General features: G+C 41.3%; 1 protein-coding gene across 3 annotated transcripts; it reads left to right on the plus strand.

Moving 5' to 3' along the window:
- The first annotated feature begins 3,499 nt into the window (after positions 1–3,499).
- misp3 (MISP family member 3) lies at positions 3,500–15,486 on the plus strand. 3 transcript variants are annotated; one of them, XM_005936427.3, is made up of 4 exons: positions 3,500–3,800; positions 6,997–9,448; positions 11,284–11,357; positions 12,835–15,486. In XM_005936427.3, exons 2-4 carry the CDS (start codon positions 7,063–7,065, stop codon positions 12,931–12,933), a joined length of 2,559 nt encoding a protein of 852 aa, XP_005936489.1. In that variant the 5' UTR covers positions 3,500–3,800; positions 6,997–7,062; the 3' UTR covers positions 12,934–15,486. The 3 variants fall into 3 exon arrangements, with proteins under 3 accessions (XP_005936489.1, XP_005936488.1, XP_042082385.1); XM_005936426.3 differs by having other exon boundaries at positions 3,500–3,787; XM_042226451.1 differs by lacking the exon at positions 3,500–3,800 and having other exon boundaries at positions 6,450–9,448.
- Positions 15,487–15,721: the final 235 nt, after the last annotated feature.

Genomic DNA, 15,721 nt, shown 5'->3' on the forward strand with positions numbered 1-15,721 from the left:
CGAAGCTTCAACATTGTCTTATACCCAGATCAACCGCTTTGGTGATCAATGCCAATACCTGCGGTACAACATCTCAGCTGAAGGCAGCACTTTTACCTTTGATGTGCAGAGTCGTTTCAGCCTCAGCATGTATTTCCTCCACACGTCCTGCCCAGACTGTGTGGTAATGAGGTGGCTTGTGAAGTCAAGCAGGAGGATTTCTACGGACTTGTACCTGCTGAGTAGAAGGAGGGAGGTGGAGCAGAAAGAGCTGGAAGAGTTCAGAGCTCAGCTGAAGTGTTATCAATTGCCTGAGCCTGTTGTGATGGATTCTACCAAGGCGCTTTGTCCAGAGCAGCCTGAGAACCAACCAACAGCAGCAGCAGCTCCTCAGGCTGAGGAGACAGTGGCTCAAAAGGCATAAAGGACACTGGCACATTGTAATCAGTTACTCAGAGAATTACTCTTACAGTGTTAGTAAGTTCTTCTTACAGACTGGATGTTTTTAACTTAATCAAAAGTTATACTTTAAACAACAGTTATATTTTTCATTGGAGGGAGATGTTGCGAGTAGATTAAATATTTGTTTTATTATGGACACCTTGGTATTTGCATTTATTGCCTATTAACTCTCAATTGAAGCTTTTGTAAAAATATATCTTGCTCCTTTTAGATTTCTAAAGGTAAAGTGATTTAGAGCATCTAGAGGGTATACTAGTGTTGTCAAGATTGCAAAGTGCTAAAACAAGCTTGTTACTTCATGTTCTTTCATGAAAAGTTAAACTGATGCACAATTAAATTCCCTATTGCTGAATCCAGTAACCTCAGAGTTTTTGTACGTACAGTACAATATGACCTTATTTGGTCTGGAAAAAAATCTTTTAATACATCACCACCTAGTGTTTTTTTTTTCTGGCCAGTTTGTGTGGAAACCTGTGCTAAACTGACCTATGACTAGGGACAGGAATTGATGCACTTTTACTGATACAGTACCAATGTTATTGTTTCTGCCACTGATTAGAATCAATACTGCATATTGATCTGGTTCTTTATTGATTGCCTTACCAATTCTGACCCCGTTTTGTTTCAGGAGAGAAGTACACCTACATAGGTTTTTAGCATCTATAGCATTGCTTTATCACCTAAAATTCCCAAACAGAATAATGCCCAGTGCTAACTGTAGCATTAATTTCTCCATCAGCATCTAAAATAGGGAAACTGAGAGAATGATTGCATGACTTTTGTTTGCATTTAAGCAAACCGATAAAGAAACGGTTCCCAGTGTTAGTCTGCTTGCCTATTGGTCCTGCTTATCGGTGCACTTGTGCTACAATTAGCTGATTTCAGTTCATGTCCCAGAGGAGTCCATAGCATGGATATGGGCATTACTTTTATTTTTATTGCACAGATCAGAGTGCGATGATAAAGTGAAAACCAGAATACAAACATGTGCATTATCCTCCTAACACAACTTCAGCTCTTTGCAAGCATCTGCACAGATAGCATGCTAACGCTAAGCCAGCCAAGAATCCAGAGCGATAATAAAGCTCAGTGAATGCTGACCCCAGCCCAGCAGCCACACCCTGAACTTCAGCAGCTGACAAACGCAGCGATGAGCAGTCAGGCTGGAGCCTCTGTTTATACTTGTTTATGTTTCTAAAGATAGTTTTCATCTTTGCTGTGTGTTCATACCTAAATACTGAGAGAAAGATTGTATGTGTGTCCTCATTAGGACAGGGACTTGGTTTTATTGGTTTGTGGGACTGTAAACTATGGGTTTATATTGTTTTGAGTAATGAAGCCAACACAGCACAACAAAGAAAGGAAATACCTTCAATATGCACAGAAATTTGGCCACGCAGCATGTAATCACTATGAAAGTCTTTAAGTCATTCCTGCAGTTTAACAAATTGGTGTGTGCCATCTGGCTTCATGGAAAGATAAAGATTTTTTTTTTTTTCGCCTGTCCCATTTGGTTCTTTAGCCATCAGAATTGTTGTCTGAAGACCAACAAGGATACCCAATGGATTTACTTTGCCAAATGGATCATCGTGGCATTGCCGTATTGGTCCATTTGGTCGATCTTTGTTTTTATTATTTATTATATTTTATTTTCAGATGTTACAGACGGGACAGACATGAGTGAGGGATAGGAAAGGGAGAAAGAAAGAGGAAGGAAAGGAAAAACAGAAGGGGAGAGGGACAGTGAGAAAGGGGGGGAGAAAAAAAATAAAAATCTCCTGGATCACCTGTTGAGAGAAGAATAGAAAACAAGCAAAAAAAGACAAAAAACAAAAAACAAAGCAACATACTAAACACAACACCATCGCATTAATCTAGCTAAGTGTAAACAGCAGTAAATACTAAATATTCAATGTTGTTGTGCAGCACGCAGGACAGATGTGCTTCGAAGTAGCAGCCAAGAAAGGTGTAATTTGGGTCTACGAGCAGTGAACACCCGTGTGCATACCTGTGTGGATCAGCGCGCTTGTATTCCAAAGGTTTCTCCATGTAACGATCTGCTAGGGAGTGTGGGGGGGCCACAGCCCCGTCCTCCAGGGTGTGAAGCAGGTATGGAGGAGATCAAAACTCCAGACATCCAGAGGCCCCCAGAACACAAGAGACCAAGGAAGACCAACAGAGGGGCAGCCGCGCCACTGTCCCAGAAAGAGCTGAGGAGAGTCCCAGATGAGGGCTCACTCAGCAGCCGCGGAGCAGAAGCCAGGGGGAGTTGCAGTGACGCGCCCGTGAGCTCCGCCGGCCGCCAGCTGTGCCTGAGTGACCGAGCCCCAGGCCGAGAGGCCGGGGGCACCCCACCTCCGAAGGGGCCCGAGCGAGCCCCAGGCTCCAGGCCCCGATAAGCGGCCGCCAAGGAGTGAGCCGGTGTGTACCTGGACGCCCACCCCCAGACACAAAGAACCACCAACGCACCGACACCTGAGGGAGTCCGCCACCGGCAGGGGAAGTGGTGGTGGGTGGAGATAGGCCTCCAAACCTTGGAGGGCCTGAGTGTCCCCAGAGAGGTGGCGTCTGATACCCAACCTGACATATAGACACAGACATACAGGCACACACAGACACAAACATCCATTCCCACCCTCATGCTCTCATATGCACTACTCCACACTCAACCAACGTGGAGACAGACATAAAGAGACGCTGTACACACGATCACACTCCCCAAGCGTACTCTACAAACCGGGTCTAGGTACCCTTGCCCCTGGAGGGGGGAACTGCACCCAGACCCAGGTGGTGTTACCCTTTTCCCTGCGGTGAAAGGAACATAGCCTGAGAATGGAAAGATAAAGATTAGTTTTAGTAGGATCTTTACCTTGAGGCCACTCTTGTTGTGATTTGGCACTATATAAACTGAATGAAATGTCTGTCTATGCAGAGCACAGTCTATTTATTCATGAGGCTAACCAAGCCTACTCTTGTTCGCTAGTAGCTTAACACTATTGTCTTAAATGCGATGCAACTCCAATCCAGTCCAATAGGATTATTACTACATATCATATTTTCAAATCCATGACAGCAGAGTAAGCCTGGAGCACATGTGTTTAAGCAGACTCTCATGCATATTTGTCCACGTATTAGTGATTGTGGGTGAATGAAATGCAAATGTGGGCGTGCACAATTGTTGGACTGATGGTGTTGGTGTGCACAAATGAGGAGAGCCGGGCTCTGAGGCATTGTGAGAGCCGAGAGCAGACAGAGTCCTGTTCTGCTGATTACACATCAGTGAATTGAAGCAAGACAAGTGTGTATTACACAGGAATCTATCATTTGGAGGGCATCTTCAAGACAGGTATGTGCAACAGGTATGTGTAGCTGTATATTCAGTTCCTGTAGTATGTTCTTGTTGAGTAGGAAACTGCTCTAAATACATACATGAAATATTTTCTAGGGTAAGTAATTACCACTGGGAAAAAACAAACAAGCGTAGTACAGAAGTTTGGAGCAGCTGAGCCTATTGGGATCAATTTCTCAAATATGACACTTATGCCTGGAAAATGTTAAAAGAACATAGTCAGCAACTATTAGACAGCAACAACACTAGGGATGAATTTGGCTGCATTTATTCAAATTCATTTCAATTTTTTTGTCTAAAGTCGTTAGATCTTTAACAGTTTTAGGACATTGCTGACCACGAAAAGGAGGTTTATTTGTTTGAGCTGACACAGATGTTTTTTCCCCAATGATGATAATGATTATTCTGTTCTTTTGATAATGTAAGAGCCTTTGTGGATATAATGAACAAAACATAAGTCTGTTATGTAATTAAGTTTAATCCGCAACCTTACCTTTGGTAAAATTCTGCCAGATTCCTCTGAAAATAAAAAAGAATCCAATAATCAATTGTCAGAGTTTATGCTTAGAGTGGTTAGATTACATCAACATGCCCCAGAATGAATGAGCAGCTTGTTTTACTACCTTAGCGTTGGAGGCTACAAAGTTTAAACCATTATAACAAATTTCTTTCTCACTGTGGCAAAATGTTCCTTTTCATGCTCAATTTCACAATGAAGCTTAGTGTTGGGAACTCTCCGTTAGTAAGCGACTTATTATTCTGACTTTATGAATTTCAGGAGTTTCTGTCAGTTATTCTGTAACATAGGTGGTAGAGTCATGTGTGCAGGTAACAGCTGAGCCTGTGTTTCTGTGTCTGATCAGTTAAAAAGCAGCATGCATAAACTGAGTTAATGACTGAGGTTATTGCTCATTTAGGCACAGTAATAACTCCGTGGGAATGCCAGTTACCCAAATCTCACTGCCCCCTCATTACAAAACACCCGGCCTGACGTTAGCCAGGGTACATTTCATAATGGGCACTGAATAGGGCATTCAGTGAACACACTAATAAGCTGCTTATTAAACTGGTATATGAAACAAAACAAATAATGTTCTGGCTTGAAATCTTTTTACATTTCGGAAACAAGAAAGAAACCTTGAGTTAGTATGTGTGTCTTAGCTGGAAGCTGATAATAATGTTAGCCCAGATACATCAAACGCAGCTGGAGATTGGCTTCCCAAACCAGTTTCTGTCTTATCTCTCATATCTCACTGTTTCCTCTCCCTGATCTCATACTAATTTACCCGCACTAGGCTACATTGTTCTGCTGTTGCATCCACATGTTCAGCCAGTATGCCACAGCGATCCCCATTCTTCCCACCGTGTCATGCTGTCACTCCTTATAATCTGTACACGAAGGGGGTGTACCTCATTTGTCCGTCCGTCCCAGTTCATCAAAGACCATTGATCCCCAGTGCTGTGGTCTACATTCCCCTAATGATCAGTCACAGTTGGAGTCCAGCCTAGTCAGAATGGCTTGGAAGTGATAATAGTGATGGGAAAGGGAGTTTTTCAGAACGCAAGCTGAACAAGAGATGACAGTGTGTGTGTGTGTGTGTGTGTGTGTGTGTGTGTGTGTGTGTGTGTGTGTGTGTGTGTGTGTGTGTGTGTGTGTGAGAGAGAGAGAGAGAGAGAGAGAGAGAGAGAGAGAGAGAGAGAGAGAGAGAGAGAGAGAGAGAGACAGAGAGAGACAGAGAGAGAGAGAGAGAGAGAGAGAGAGAGAGAGAGAGAGAGAGAGAGAGAGACAGAAGTAATACAGATTCAGGGCAAGCTTGAAATACAGGAGTGTGTATTAAAGAAAAAGAGATATTGGATGAGTTGGACTCCACTTTAGTCAGTATATCCTGCAGACAATCCTATTGTCTGCATGCGTGTGTGTGTGTGTGTGTGTGTGTGTGTGTCTGTGTGTGTGTGTGAGTGTGTGAGCGTGTTGTGTGTGTCTGTGTGTGTGTGTATGATGTGTGTGTTACTGAGCCATTTCCCAGCCTGTAAGCTGATTAAAGAAAAGGTGTGCTCAGCAGAAAACTTTAGTTAGGCTCTGCACAGAGTAGTTGCCACCTTACAGCCAAAGTCAGGCACAGCTTTATAAACACCCTGCGTGTCATATAATAACATAAGCGCACTAAAGCTGCCGTTAAAGAGAGAGAAAAGGAATGCAGTACACTTTAACTGGATTTGCAGTGCTCTAATCCAACACAGTTATTTAAGCATATACAGAAGACAGTAACAAATTAAAAGAGATACTAGTCCGCCATGCGCCCCAGAACAGTTTTAGTGATCTTTGCTCAGATGTCTGGATTCATACAATAAATAAAAAAAGCACCCCTCCACAGCAAAACCCATCTGTTCTTTGATTGGATAGGTAAATTTGTGATTGACATGACATTGGCCAATCAGATGAAAGGAAGAAAAATAGAGTCAAAATTCGTACTTGTAACTTGAAACTTGAGTGCAGACTTTCTCACATAGTTTTTTGGCTAAGTCCACACACAAATCTTTTTTACACACACAAATTCTTTTTACACATACAAATCCTGATTTACAAGTACAAAACTGATTTACAAGTACAAAATATTTATGACCACAATTTGAGCCCATACAGATGAGTCCAATGAGTTCTGAGGACTGCAGCGTCGTCTGATTCATCCTCATTTTCATACTCGTATGGCCTGTTTTTAGATGTCATCACTTCAAGTATATTCCATTTTTTCTTTCATTTGTTTCCCACTTGCATAATAATGAACATATATTTATTTAAAAAAAAAAAACCTTTATACCATTATTTTTTAAAACCTCTGATAGCTGAAAGGGAAACAGAAGCTGACATTATCTTTTAAAAACAACAAATCCTGCTATGCAAATGCCAAGTGTCCTAACATGTTTTTTTCCCTCTTAACAATTATTTAAAAATGTTCTTTCTTGTCTGTTCGCTGTAGTATTTCAACAGAGATGAGAAAGAGTTATGCAAATACAAATGAAAACATGTCAGTATAGCCCTCAGCATTTCGCACAGTGAAAACAGACAATGATTCATTGCAGCAGTAATATGAATGAGTTGTTTGAAATGCTCTAAAATATTAGTGTATAAAATAAACAATGCTAAACAATGTCAATCACTCTGCCATTCCCCTCTCCTCCATCTGTGCTCTTTTGCTTTCATTCAGACTGACTGGCTGGAGGCCAAACAACCTGACTGCTCCAAACACTTCTACATCAGCAGACCTGTCACCATGGCAACAAGACCCACGGCCTGGCAGGAGCAGTGCCCTGTCAACTTACTTGACGAGTCGGTCAATGAGTCTTGGGCGAGGGGTGACAACTTCCCTCTGAAAGGCTTAAAGGCACCCAAGGCAGAACCCGAGGAGGATATAGACACCCTGGAGCCTGATGCTCAGGTCAATATTCAGCGGGAGAAAGAGACTATCTCAAAAATCAAAACAGCTGATGCGACTAAAATGGAAAATGAAGGAGCTGCGAGAATAAGGGAGACAGAGGAAGCAGTGATGGGATCAGAGCAAGTTCCTAAAAACCTATCGGGAGGACTAAAGACTCAAGAGGAACCTGAAGTTGAGTTATGCGAGGAAGTTTTCACGCCTACACCTTCCTTGGGTGCCTTATCAGCAGGAGTACACCGTGACAAAGAGGGCTTTTCCAGCCCTGAGGGTGAGGTGGCAGAGTGTATCAGTGATGTTGATGTCATTTCAGACCCAACAGAAGACATTACTTCTTTAGATAGCCAGAATAGTCGAGAATGGTTAAAGGCATCTCAGATGACTGAACCAGCTGATCAGAAGACATATAAACCATCTGTAACAGATGTAATAAGTACCGGTATAGTGGAAAATAATGTGTTACGACCTGCTCACCCTTCTTGCTCTGACATTAACATTACAGATGACGCGCATACTGTGAGTTCCCCTCCTTTTGCAGATGAAAGTGAGGAAGAAGAGGAAGTGGGCATTGCTATTATGGAACTGAACACATTAAATATCAACAGCAAGTCTTTCCAACCTTTATATTTAGCTTCCACTAATCAAGAGACAGACTCAGCTTTGCATGCAAAACCCTCAGATAAACACCAGGAGGGGCTGTTGTTAAAGAACCAACGTGAACCTGCCCTCAGAGGTGTAAACCAGGAAGCAAGACAACAGGTGCCTGGCCAGGGATCTCCACCTTTGTCGACCGTTGCCATGGAGCCGTCCAATCCAGGTGGGGCTGCTTCTGCTACAGGCTTTGCTTGCGTTGTTGCTGTGAGAGAAAGGCACAGCAGGGCGGGGGAAAGAACAGAGGGAGAAAATGAGCAAACAGGTGGGGAGGAAGGGCAGAAAGAGAGCGGACTTAAAAGGAACAAGCCAGCTGGTCAGCAACACAGCGGGAGACTGTTGAGATATTCACAAACAGTCCAAATACAAGAGCCGGAGATAGAAAAATATAGCTGTGGTGTGTCTCTGAAGCACAGCAACCACACCAGGATGGAGAATGACTCATGTGACGATAGCCAGAGTGACAGTGGCGTATCAGCTGATTTCTCCCCGTCCAACACTTTGGAGAGCTCTCCATCAACTGTATCCAGAGAGACTCCCATTGAGAGGGAGATCCGAAGGGCTATAGAGCGGGAACATAGCCTGAGAAGATCCAGAGGGCTTCCAAATCTACGCATCACTCCAGAGTATGTAGAGGTTCCCTTAAGAAAAACTGTTCTTTCCAATTCAGTAGCTGCGAAGACTGAGTGGTGTCAGGACAAAGATAGAGAGTTTGCTGGCAAAAAGATGCTGTATGAGATTCAAACGGAGACCCAGAGGGAGCAGGATCTGGTCAAGCTTGGGAAAATTCCAGGTTTTTATGATAAAGGCACAGTCCGACAAATAAGGGAGAAGAAACAGATCTATGAGACCTTTCAGACACCCAGTGACTCAACTTTTACAGCCTCAACCAGTCGCAGGGCCCCATCGGTTTCTTCTGTCAGCAATGGTTCAACTCCCAAGAAGCAGGAAGACATCTCATCACAGGTGTCCACCACAGAAGACACACGTGTCGAGAAGAGACACAGTTTGGATCTTCTTAGCCCGACACAGACCCCAAACTCTCCCATAGGACGGAGTGTAACCAAAAACACTCTTCAAGGACCGGGTATCTCACAGGGGACAAGTCGACAAGTCATAATCTTAGAGAACAACCTGAAGAACACAACACCGAAGAAACACCAAGACAAATCAGAGGGTATTACTGTTGTCGACTCTGGAAGTCCTTACATCTTATTGTCACAGAAAGGAGGGAATGAAAAAGTAACAGAAAAAAGACAAGAAAAGGAGGAGGTGGAGGATTTAGTACCCAAGGAGAACCCTTTTTTCAAGCTGCGCTCTTCAAATAATTTAGTGAAAGTGAAGGAGGATATCCAGGAGGCCCAGAAGAGGGAGAAGGAGCTTCGCAAGCAGAGGATTAGTCTGTATGGGGGCAGTGGTGGTGTTGGTGGTACACAAGGACAAGGAGGGGGAGAAAGAGAGGGAGGAAGGCCAGTCAGCATGGAGTTAAAGAGTCCTGTGCTGTCATTAAACGGACTGTCCGTTGCTGACGCACCTGGGTCATCATCCAAAGGAGAAACTGGACCCTCAGCAGGTTAGTGTAGGCCTGTGTTGGTCTCTGGGTGAGCATGTGTGTAAGGGTGTAATTGATTCTGTTTGTGCCCGCCTGCTCACATAGGCTGGTGTGTGTGTATGACTGGTTGAGCGTGGGTGTGTGTGTCATTTTTATATCCGCAGCTAGATGATGAAAACCCCCTGAAACAGCTCAGTGAGCACATTATTTCATTTTCCTTATGGTCAGTGGAAAACCTCAAAACAGCTTTCGAATCTACTGTTAGCTATTATGAGCAATAACTTTGCTCTGGAGCCCATAAGCTGGCCGGCCAGAATATAAAATTCTGTAACTCAACAAAAAAATGTAGCACCTAACCTGTCATATTAATTGTGAAAAGCTGAGGCAGGGAAAAACCTGGCTCATATTTCAACGCTATTGTGTCAGGGAAGAAAGGAGCTGGCTGAAAGAGTCCAATCTGGGAATTAAGTCCGAAATCAGCATTCAAAAAGTGGATATAATCTGATACAGAGTTTGTGCATGTGTGTGCGTGTGTGTAGACTATTGCTGCCTATAGTGTATCTCTGGGAAATTTTGTTTGCCTGTATTATACAGTAGTGATTTCCAGGTGGGGTACTTGCTATTGTGTCAGCAATCCAGGGATCTTTATATGCTTGGTTTAAATAGTCAGGTAAGAAAATGGGCTAAATAGTTTAAATAATAAGTTAGTGACCTTAAATAAAGGGAGAAAAACAACTGCTAAATAGCCAATTTAGCCAAAGATAAATAGCTGAAATCAATACAGTTACAATAAAGATGAAACATATATTTATATATTTATAGATATTTATATTTTTATATTATTTTTAAAGATATGGGTTTCAGTAGAGAGTTTAGTTTTGAGCTATATATATGTCTGTAACGTACATCTATACTATTAGATTGGTGGATATTCATATTAAACATAGTTTGAGTTAGTAACGTTAGCTTATAGCTTTAGCTAAGATGAAAGCTAAGGTTAGCTTAAAGCTTTTCCACCTGAGCCAAAATTTCAGGCTCCTCTGAACGCTTGATTTCAAACTTCTGTTTTTCCTTCTCCAGCTCTGCATGATGTTAAAAACAGGATACTGTTATATGGTCATTTCAAAACCAGCCCTGGCAGTGAGCATCGCCCTGCTAACAGAAGGCTCAAACCTTCTGTTGGGGCAAAGATTAAGATAGAGAATAAGGATTATTTTGAACTGTGAATGACGCAAAGCTACTCCAGTAGAGTCCAAGAATAAAAATATGAATAACACAAGTAGAGATTTATAAAAACAGTGCTTAATAATTCAAATTACAAACATTTGATACATGATTTTGAAGGGCATTTTGAAAGAGTGCTTGGCTGTGATACATCAGGAAAAAAAAGACTGGGAGGCGTTGCTCTACAGTATGTTTCAGTGTGGTTTTTTTGTCTGTGTTGTGTTGCCATGAAGGCTGATTTGTGATTACGTCAGAATGAATGACTTAAAACATTGTTGGTTTAACAATGAGTGACATAAACTGACCAGGGTGTGTCCACAAAGCACGCCGGACAGTAACTGAAGGTCGTGCAAAGTGCAGCTGCATATTGCTTTACACATCAGGCTTTATTGAACTTCTGTTTCTTAATTACCGCTGCCTGCTTTTAGTTTCTGTTTCTCCGCATTCATGTACAGATTTCTTTCCGTCTGTTCCCTTTGCAATCCTCTGTCTCTTCTCATTTCTCTCTGCTGCCTCACGATGTTCAATCTTAATTTGATTCAGTGTTCACACTGTGGTGCTCAAACAACATCACAGGGGCACTTCTCCCTCACTGCTGTTCTTTCTTCATCTGCTTTTCTCTTCTCTTCCAGCGCGCCTGTCAGTCAGCAAGTCATTTGTGTGGCCCCCGGTCCAGGCTGAAGACGAGAAGATTAACCGGCCAGAGGTGTGTCAGTGTTACAGCTCATCCGTCACACTATTGATTTTTAGAGTTTGTATAAATTTTACCATCTGGTACTTAATAAAACTTCGCAGTGAGTTTTATTAAGTACTTTCGACTCTGAATTTTAACGTGCCAACCTCACCCGTCTAGTACACTTGGCATAGGACATGAAAATGTAGGCAAATCGCCATCCTGAGTCTCCCTGGAATGCAGACAAGAAGATATCAGGTTCCAAAATAATGATGCTTTGTTAGCTCTACATTTGACTTGCAATGTCGCATTAAGATGAGCTTTCAGGCAGGTGAATTAAAGGAAGATCCAACATAGAGTGTTCTTGTACGATGCTGGTCAACCAAGTGCCACGAGACCAGATTCAATGGGTTTTGGAATTTATTGCAGAAGAATTAAAGTCATAAAATGTCCTAAAGGTCTCAGCTACACCACGTCCAATCAGGAAATAAATTAAGATATCTTAAAACAACTTTTTATTGATTAGCTGTGATCATTTCCATCAGAGAGGCTAAGTGGAGTCAAATAAATCCAGCAAAATTCCTCCCACAGCTTAACAGCTTCCCCTTTTCCCCATTTTCCTTTAATTTGTCACGCATCTGTCTGTTTAAAACTGCTCTGGACTGTAATGTGTCAAATGGAGAAAGTCTTGTGGGAGGATGTCAGCATCTCTTTTGCACCAAATATGGGACGCAAATATCTGATAACATGCTGAACACACAGTGAGGCTCTTATCTTTATAGATAAGGGATGAAGGCAAACAGCCCTGAGACTGAGAGAGAGCAAGAGAGAGAGGGAAGGAACGTGTCTGTAGAGTGTGTGTATGTGCGCACACTTGAGCAGTCAATAGCAGGCAAAGAGGAAAGTCAATTGACAATCCCACTGATTTGTGTTACCTTCCTTGTGGGTCTTGCATCTCTTTGATACTCTGGTATCTCTGATTAAAGCGGAGTGCTGCTTCGTGGCTTGAGCTGTTTAATTCAGTTTGGCATTGATGTGCTGGGGTTTAGCTGCATGGTTCAGTCTGACATTAGCAGCGTTTTGCCCTCTTTCCTCTCACTTCCTCATAGCCCCTCCCTCTCTTTCTCTCTCTGCTGGTTGATTATCTGTGCACAGACCTAGTTCCTGATTAAAGTTCAGAGATACATGAAGGATTGCAGGGCAAATTGGCCTCACTTGTTGACTTAGTCATACAGAACATGGCCTTGGATCACAGTCGCATTAACCTCCCTTTGACTTACAGAGCTAATGATGCTCATCCAAAGATATGTCCTCAAGAGGAAGCAAATTCATCCCTTTCTTTTCTTTTCGCTCCCTCCGTGTTGGCTTTTTGGTTTGGTCTCCCACTCCAACATACTTTTGAATTCTCTTTCTTTTTCTGCTCCTACTCTTCCAACTTACTGCCTGCTTCTTCTTTTACCATGCAATCACCACTTACTCCTGTTCACTTTTTGTTCTCCTTTTCATTCAGCTCCCCCAGAGTCCTCGTACCCCTAGACAGAAGTCTCCTCTAGTGCTGCGCTGGGAATCAGGTCTGATCAATGGACACAACAACAAGGACTTGGACTGAGAAAGGTCTTTTTACAGAGACCTGCAGACGGGAATGAGGAACAACGATGAAGAGGAAGAAGGAGGGAATGTGGAATGAGAAAGAGGTCAGGGATTGAGGCTAGAAAAGGGGTCGGGAGTATTGGGAGCAAGGAACATGATTTGTGGTGGACTAAAAAAAAACCTGAAGAGTCCTTCAGCAAAGAAGAGATGTGAATGGAGAACGTGGGGCACCTATAAGTAGATAAGCTCATGGCCTGCTTCAGGTGCTGAAAACCCTTAAGACTAATGAATGTAAAAAGACAATAAAAATAAAAATAATATGTGGGAGAAAAGAAGAATTTAGGAGATTTTCAAACAATCAGGAACTCCTTCATCTGTGGATTTCTTATGTTTTGAAAAAACAATGTGTCATCAAGAGTCTTATGTGCTTAACAATATCTACATAGAGGAAATAATTTAGTTTATCACACATGTAAACACCTTATGCAATCTGATACAACAGCCATGTAATAAACCCTATCTTTGCCTAGCTCTGTCTCCTGACTTTTTATTGACTCTGTCAGAATGCTGTTGGTTTTTTTTATTGAACTCTTTGGCCATTTTGAAGATTGCAGTTAGAGACCAGTGATATTTGATTGCATTATAAAATAATTACTTCAGCAATATATTTCCAATGACTAATCTTGAGCTAATCACATGGCCACTCTACTGGGAACTCAGGATTTACTGGGATTTTTTTGCTGAGAACAGAATTTTCCAGTTCTACCATGGTCATCCAATACCCTTCAGAACACTGGAGCTTAATCATTCTCTCGACCCTTGACGAGTTCAAAGTACTGATAAAATATTATGTAACCGAAGAGTGCAAACTGCTATTCTGAATTTAGATTTCATATTTTGTACAAGTTGTACTTCCTTGGTTTTAATGTGCTCAAGTTTTCTGTTTTTATGTGATTGATTTTAATTTCCTTTTCATCTTTTTTAATTGAATCCTTGATTGAAAATATGCAAGCAATATAAATTAGCACCTCTCAGTGATAATTTGCTACAGGTTTATAGTATTTGATTACATACCCAAGGGGTTCCTAGTAAATTGCTAACTAAAAAATGTAGTGTGCATAGACCAGTGATCTGAGTCAGAGGTGGACTGAAACAATAAGTCTACCCAGACTACTGTGCTTGCAAACCAACAGACTTCTAATTTCAACACTATGTTGTGTTTTCAATGGGCTGTTGTAATATCAGAGTGTCATTTTGTGATTATTGTGTCCAGGTTTGACTTTAATGATATTATTGTAATTGTCCTTTATCATCTTATGGCACTGAAGATACAAGTGAAGGGAGGTGTAGCCTGGGTCTGAATCCCAGCTGTCAAATCTCACAGTTATTGTCAATACAGGTACACAGCGCCAACCTTGGTGCTATTTGTTCACTATTTACATAGGATAAAAGTCATTCAGTTTACAAAAGCAAATATTTGGCACTAACAAACCTCAACACTGAGTTATTAAGGTATGCTGAGCCCTTAATGAGCCTTTAAACACTCAGGAATACATCAAACAGAGCATGTACTACACAGATGTAAGTCCAGACATCAGAAATTTTAAGGCCAAAATGACCCTTAGGCCACAGGTAAAAATATCTACGACATTCCTCCAGCAATCTATTTTATTGCACCAAATATCTCACTCACATATTATTTTTTTGTTACTATTCATGAATAAGTTCTGGAAGCTGAATTCAAGGGCAATAAAAGCACGTTTATAAAAAGTAGAAAGTTGTGAGTTTGTGAGCTGAATTATGACATAACAGTCATTCACTGATGAGAGAACAGTGGAAAGAAAAATACTCAAATACATGCTCAAATACAGGTGTTCATTGTTCTACATGTGCATGTAAATTAGTCTGTATTTCATACAAAACTTGTTCAAATTAAAGGGATTAACTGGTAAAGTGTCACGGTTAGCTGCTGTTTTAAGAATTTACCTGTCTTATAGGAATGCTTGGACTTTTCCATTCATTTAAAAGGCCATTTTCTTTCCCACATTACCCTCATTATTCTTTGCATGTTTAAATCTGTGAAATACAATTTTAAAAATCTGTGAACGTTACCCTCTGTACTGCTCATCTATTCTACTGCGTTCATCTTCTTAACCCGACATGCCTCATAAATGCCAAAGAACTTCTGGGTTTGGAAGATCTTTTCTTGAATTAAGCAGCACGACTGCCCTGGTGGACCTTCCTGTGGGTGTAGATGAGTGTAGATGAGCTGAGATCATGCTTTAGTGACCTTCCAGTCTCCTTTAAATAATTTATCACCTCATTCTGACTGGACGCAGCCCAGTGACATTGCGGGCAAATTATTATGGTGGAGCCACAGGAACTAAAGTGCTCAAAATTATTAATAAGTTCAACTTCTCACTGTGCTGCACAACGCTGGAAGAAACTACCTGATGTTCTTAGGAATGTCTCAATCATCTGTACATTATTAAATCATAACATTAAAAAAATATTTTTCAATCTGGATGGTGATATATAGCCATTAATATTACTTATTATTTTAATCTATGTGTTGTTTTTGTTCTTTAAAGTGCTTTTCTTGTTTTTAAATTTAGTGATCAAACTTTCTTTATTATAAATCTTTCTTTCACTCGTCTATATGTTATTTTTTTAAGTATAATTATTTCACCTTTATACTTTATTCTACTTTTTATTATCATTATAAATCTTATATATTTTTGATTTTGGCCTCTTTACCATTTCTTGTCCTTACAGGATTTAGGCTTTATAAACATATATTTGAATTA

Source organism: Haplochromis burtoni, unplaced genomic scaffold (genome assembly GCF_018398535.1).
Source record: "Haplochromis burtoni strain Fernald_Lab_line unplaced genomic scaffold, NCSU_Asbu1 Contig_212, whole genome shotgun sequence".
Classification (NCBI taxonomy): domain Eukaryota; kingdom Metazoa; phylum Chordata; class Actinopteri; order Cichliformes; family Cichlidae; genus Haplochromis; species Haplochromis burtoni.